General features: G+C 36.6%; 1 protein-coding gene across 1 annotated transcript in view; it reads left to right on the top strand.

Annotated features, from left to right (window-relative positions):
* cacna2d1a (calcium channel, voltage-dependent, alpha 2/delta subunit 1a) overlaps nt 1–6,038 on the top strand; it is a gene marked incomplete in the record, with an annotated part of 124,783 nt that extends 118,745 nt beyond the window's left edge. Inside the window, 3 exon segments of the mRNA XM_037696172.1 lie at nt 777–889; nt 1,392–1,474; nt 5,325–6,038. Of these exon segments, the coding sequence (XP_037552100.1) occupies nt 777–889; nt 1,392–1,474; nt 5,325–5,447 (319 nt within the window).
* Between the last annotated feature and the right edge of the window lie 165 nt (nt 6,039–6,203).

Here is a 6,203-nt window from a genome sequence, read left to right on the forward strand (position 1 = left end):
ATATATATATATATATATATATAAAGGTGTTTTAAACCCTTCCCACACTCTTGCAATATTCTAAACAATGTTTCTAAACGCTCTGAAAGAGCAAAGAATGTCATAATTTCAGCTCCCCGCCTCCTCTGCTCTTTGCCACCTGCAAGCGTTCTTGGCCACGACCACTTCTCCGTGCTGCACAGAGATCAGCTGATCAGCTGCAGCAGGAAGTTTATCCTGCAGTATGTGCTGCACAAAGGTGCAGCAGGTGCTAAATAATTAAAAATAATTCATTTTAAATAAAAATTCCATGCAGATCATGTAGATCATCTCTCTCACTCAGCCAATTGTGTGTCATGTCCAATCAATTTGAAAAACCGCGATAGTAGAGCGAGTCCGCGAAGTAGCGAGGGACTATTGCACATTTGCAACTGATTTACTTTCTATGTCAAATAAATTCAATATGGCCTCCACAGTAAACCGACGTCATCCAACAGAAATGTCTCTATCTGTCAGTTTTACAGATATTGAGCCTTTTATGTGGTAGTGTTTGACAGTCATGCTCAGAAACACATCTCACAGTATGAAATGTTCTGCTTTAAATTGCTGTATTAAAAAAAATTAGCTTTAAAAAATAAATAAAAGAAGCAAATCAGGATTACTGTCTGCTTTCTGGTTAAATACTCAACTTCCTGCATCTCCTGTGAGCATTTTTTTATTGTTATTGAAACGGGATCTCCAGCTCCTGTGTCAACACATTGCTCTTGTGTCTCTTGTGTATGTGCTCCTTCTTCCAGGATGTACCACGCCGAAAAGCTGCACAAGACCAACCTGGTCTTTATCATTAGTGAGAAGGAGGACGGCATGAGAGCGTTTGATTTCACCCCATTAATACAAGATGAACAGCAATGTATCCTTTTCCCCACACACTCCCGTCATCTGACAGAGCATCTGTGCTTCTTATTTGGCAAATTTAAACATTTGACAAGATAGACACACACTAGACGTTAAGGTCTGTAACCATCAGCTCAAACGATAAAGATCAAATATTCACTACTTTATTCTCCCATTCAATTCAATGGGTATTTATTTTAGCCACAGCTTATAAATTGGCACAGACTTCCTATTTGCTGGTGTGTCTGTGCAGCACATGGGTTGTGTGAGATCAGTCTGCTGAACAGCTTACAAACAAATCCATGCACTTTCAAACACACCGAGCTGTCATCAATTATAGAAGAAGCTTCTTGGAAATGCATTGTCGAGGAACTGAGCAATCTTACAAAGCAAATCTCCTACATGTGACGATTTTCTGTAATCAGTGTCCTTTGAAGAAAGTACCCATTTTGTTGCAGCTAATCTTAAATGCAGACTCATGCTTCGGTTGTGTCATGATCCTGACCCGACTCTTCCAGCCGACGGGCCCGATCCCTGTCAGATGGCTCTTGAGCCTCGCTACAGGAAAGGACCTTCGTTTTGTTTTGATAAAAACGAGGATGTAAGTTATTGTTTGCGTACTTTGAAAACTTGTAGTTGGGCGGGACATAAAACATAAAATTCAATTTCTCCAGACAAAGGTGTCCAACACATTTAAACACACGCGCACATGTGAATGACGAATTACATCACTGAAATTTGTTGAAATTTGAGTTAAAACGTACAGAATATTGACTAAAATCAGCAAAACAATAGCTAAAGGCTAAAATCAGCAAAACCATAGGTAAAACCCTAATTTTAAAAATAAAAATTATAATAATGTAATGTGTTTTGTATGGGACAGATCTGGATGACAGGCCGCAGACTGACTAAGTCCTCTAGATGGGGGACGAAACGTTTCTACACTTTAAGAAACAGGTCCAGATGACATGATTTAACCATTTTTGTTAATAATATAATATAAAATAAAACTTTATTGTCATTCAGAATTGTAATAAATACAAAATTGAACAAAATTGTTTAATTTGTCCACATTACAACTAAAAACTTAAATTAGCAAAAATGTAGCCAAAAGCTAAATGAGCAAAACCTTAGCTAAAAGTAAAACTGCAGCAAATGACTAAAACTGACTGGACCAAAGACATTGCTAAAAGGCAAAATAATCTTAAACTGTCGCTAAAAGATAAAGAAGAGAAAAACAAAGCTAGCTGAAAATAAAGTACTGACAGAAAAGTTTTTAAAGGAACTGAATAAATCTTAATTAATTTATTAATACATAAAGTTGAATTATTCCAAAAGTTTAAAAGATTATACTACAAGTTATAGCACTACTGCTGATCGAGTTGACTGTTTTGACATATAAATGGGTAAAACAGCACAACGTATTCAGAAGTTATTTGATTGCACAACATCCACAGATAAAACTTGAAGCAGGAAAACGTTGTTAAAGCAACATTCAGCAACATCCTCCTGTTAGACAGCAGTGAAACGGAGGTCAGGGTTTGATTCCAGCTGCCTATCGGTGAATAATCCCACCTATGGCATCTTTCCATCGCAAATAAATTTACATGTCACTTTTTTTGTGTTTTTTCCTCAAAAGCTGCGTACACGAAGGCTTCCCATGCAAAGATAAACAGTTCCTCGAATTATGAATCACCAAGCTAAACAAACATCATGAGCTGCGCAGAATCTTTGCGTGTGAAACCTTGGTGCTCGAAAGCTTTGTTTGTTTTGATTCTATAGTCTTCATTTTTTTTAGCTCCTCTACGCCTGCACACACAAACACTCGCCCACACACTAACTTGTCTTTAATGCCTCTCTATCCGAGCTAACGTTTCTGCTTCTGTCTGCTTTATAACCTAACGCTGTCCACGGTTTGCTGCATGATTCTCTTGTTTTTCTCTGTTCTGCCTTGTGATTGTCTGTTGGCGGGCAGGATGAGGTTATGTGCCGAAGTAGCTCTGGATCCCCACTGGCTTCCTCTCTGCTCATGTTTCTGCTGCCACTGTTCATGTGCTGTCTCGGGTCAGTCCCATCTCTCTCTCTCTCATTGTTTTATTGTTAAAGTCATTTAAGTCCCTTATTTTAGTCTCAGCTAGTTTTTCTCACCTTCTCTCTTTATTTGAAATCCCTCCTTTGTTCCACTGCCCCGTGTCTCTTTCCATTGTTTTCCCACACTTGTCCTCATCACCTGCCACTCTCTCGTATTATACTACTGTCTGACTTCGCCTCCCTGTCTCTGCCTGTCTCTCCTCAACATATTCCCCGTCTCACCTGACTTTGAACTTCAAGCCCTGCTCTTTGTATCTGTCCTCATCCATCATGCTCCGTCTACGGAGTCTCCTGTGCCTCTGGTGACTTCTGATGTATCCAGACACCAGCAAAAACAGATCACTCACCTCTCATTTGCATCCAGATTTTCATACGTCTCTTTGAATGCTTCTCAACTTTATTTCCCCGTGCCAAGAAAATTTCAAGACATTCCTCCTCCCGCTCTCCACATGCTCCGAGCGTATCAGATCATACATAATGGTTGGGTTTTTCTTACCTAGATGTATATATTTTGTTTTTTCTCAGATTTGAGCCTTCCTTGGCTCCAAATGACTGATTTCCTGTTTAGCTTTAATGTCCTGCAATGCTTGGGCTTTACATTTTCACACAAAGTACATCTTAAAGGAGACAAAAAAATGCAATTTTTAAACTATTTGGCATTTTTCCTAATGACTGTATTGAAATAAACCACATAATAATGAGATAAATTAATTCTTACAAAGGAAAAATGTTTTTTTACTTATATAATGACAATCTTGTAAACAGAGATTACTTCTAGTTGGTTATAAAATACCAGTAGAAGCTATACCTGTGCTATTTAATAAAGTCACTAAAGTTCAAAATAAATATATGAGAAAGGGTTATTTATTTATTTTAAGTTTTAGGTTTGGGTTTAAAGTTGAAACCTTCAGATTTATGTGGACATATTTTGACGGAAAAAAGTTGCAATGTCGAGATTTTTTTTTCCAAAAACATCCTAATAGATTCTCTAAACTTCTGCAGCCTACAGAATATTCAGACATGTTTTATGAACATGCAGCATGAATGATGAGTGCTGAAAGACTTTGCTGCAGTTTGTCAAAAGTGAACATGAATTAAATCAAAAGGATCAGTGCAAAAGCTACAATTAGCTAAAAAGCTAAAGGTTAAGTTTAATAAAACAAAAGTGAAAAGCTGAGACTGATTAAACTGCATCTAAAAGCTAAATTAAAGCAAAACTATAGCCGAAAGGTAAAATTGAAGCATGTTTGTTGAAGAGAACAAAGGGGTTTTGTGGATTTAGAAAGTTCCCCATTCATTTCAAAGAGAGAAAAAACGTTTATATAAGGTAATTTTTCAAATTATTAATGTTACACAAACTTAAACCCATAACTGTAAAGTCGATTACAAGTTCTAGTTAGTTTTTTGATCGATGGTTACGTTAAAAAAACGTAAGGAAAAAAACTTTAAACAGGAAAGCAATAGTGTGTTGGTTGAATCAGCGATTCCACAATAAAAACAGTCAGGTTTACTTCCTCTGACCTTAGTCTTAAAGGTCAATTCTACATTTTTTTTTCTTCAAAAATTGCAACTTTTTTCTGTCAATGTTTCCACTTTAATCTCAATATTTCAATTTTAATTGTGAACCTTAAAAGAATAAAACCTTAATTTTCTGAGTAACCCTAAAGTTTAACTAATCCAACTGAATAATTTTTACACAAATCAAAAATAGCCATATGTTAAAAAATCTGACAAACATTTAGCTTTAAGGACCAAAATATCTGAACCATTCTGTAGCACATTTCAAGTTCCTGTCAATTTTAATATTTACAGGGATTCTTTTAGTGCGATATCTATACTTTTTGATAGCCAATGCTTCATTATATATATATATATATATATATATATATATATATATATATATATATGGTAAGTCACTTTTAGTTAGTTTGGTTTGCCTATAATGGGGATCTCTTGTGAAATAACACCTTAAACACATCTAAAGCATCAAAATGTTATATTTTTACTTTTTTCTCCTGATTTTGACTTTTATTAGAATAACCAAAAACAGCACAAAGATCTGGCATTAATATGGTTTGATCTCATAAGTTGGTTCAAGTATGTGCATGTCTGTTTAAATAGTCATTTTTACCATTTTTGTAATTGTGGTATTTGTTAGAAAAGGGAAAAAATGCTAAATGTCCAAAGTCGATACAGTAAGTGAAATTTTGTGTTGTGAAGAAAGCAAGAAAAATGGAGCTCTTCCTGTTTTATTTCTTTTTTTTTTTTAATCAAAAAGCCACTTTCAAATCTTTTTCGTATTTTTTTTTCTTTCTTTTTTCTTAAATGTTAACTCTGTGTTTTCCCCTGCTTGGTGCCAGGAGAAGGACCCTGACTGTGGCGGGGTGTCCGGCCTGAGTCCCTCATTCTGGCTCATGGTGATCCTTCAAGTGGTCTTGCTCTGGGTTGTGTCTGACTCCAGGAACCATGCCATCCCATCATGACCTCTGAACAACATGAACCAGTCTTGCACATCCGCTCCCTCCAGATAACTAACATGGCTGTCAACATGCAGTGTTGCCACTGAAATGACATCCGATGAAAGGCGCTTGAGACGAAGAAACAAAGCGACTGAGAACCCCTCACTCAAGTTTACTTTTATTTTGACCTTCTAGGGAATTTTGAAGTGTTGGTACCAGGGTATATGTGGCAATAGAAATATATCTGAGAAGATTTGAAAGCCCTGTCGCACTATAACGATTTAGAGAATTTATGCCGACATATGGAAATAAAAATATCAAACACGCTGGTGTAAGTCACATAAGTTTGACATACCGGTAATTTTTGAACAAGTTTCAAGTACAATGTAATATGATGGCCAGTACAAATTTTTCTGCATATTTCGATGTTTCTAATAAGGCATAAGTTCCAGGTGTGTAACAGGTAAGTTAGTTCACATATTTTACATGTAAGGTACTCATAAGTTCACAAACATCAAAACCAGCTGGCGTAGCAGAAACAAAACTTATTTGTGTTTTCCTCCTCAACCACAGAGAAAAACGCCCCTTTCACTTTTTCACTGAGACGAAGGAGAACAGGCAAAGGGGAGGAGTGCAGTAGCCGGCTTCCCACTTGACAAAACACATGGTATGGCCCTGAAAACATACATTATCGCGTACAACGTGCCCAATGACGTACAATGTAGCTAATGACGTACAACGTACCTAATGTTGTACAACATACTTAATGACATACAACGT

Source organism: Nematolebias whitei, chromosome 22 (genome assembly GCF_014905685.2).
Source record: "Nematolebias whitei isolate Nwh7 chromosome 22, NemWhi1, whole genome shotgun sequence".
In the NCBI taxonomy this organism is placed as follows: domain Eukaryota; kingdom Metazoa; phylum Chordata; class Actinopteri; order Cyprinodontiformes; family Rivulidae; genus Nematolebias; species Nematolebias whitei.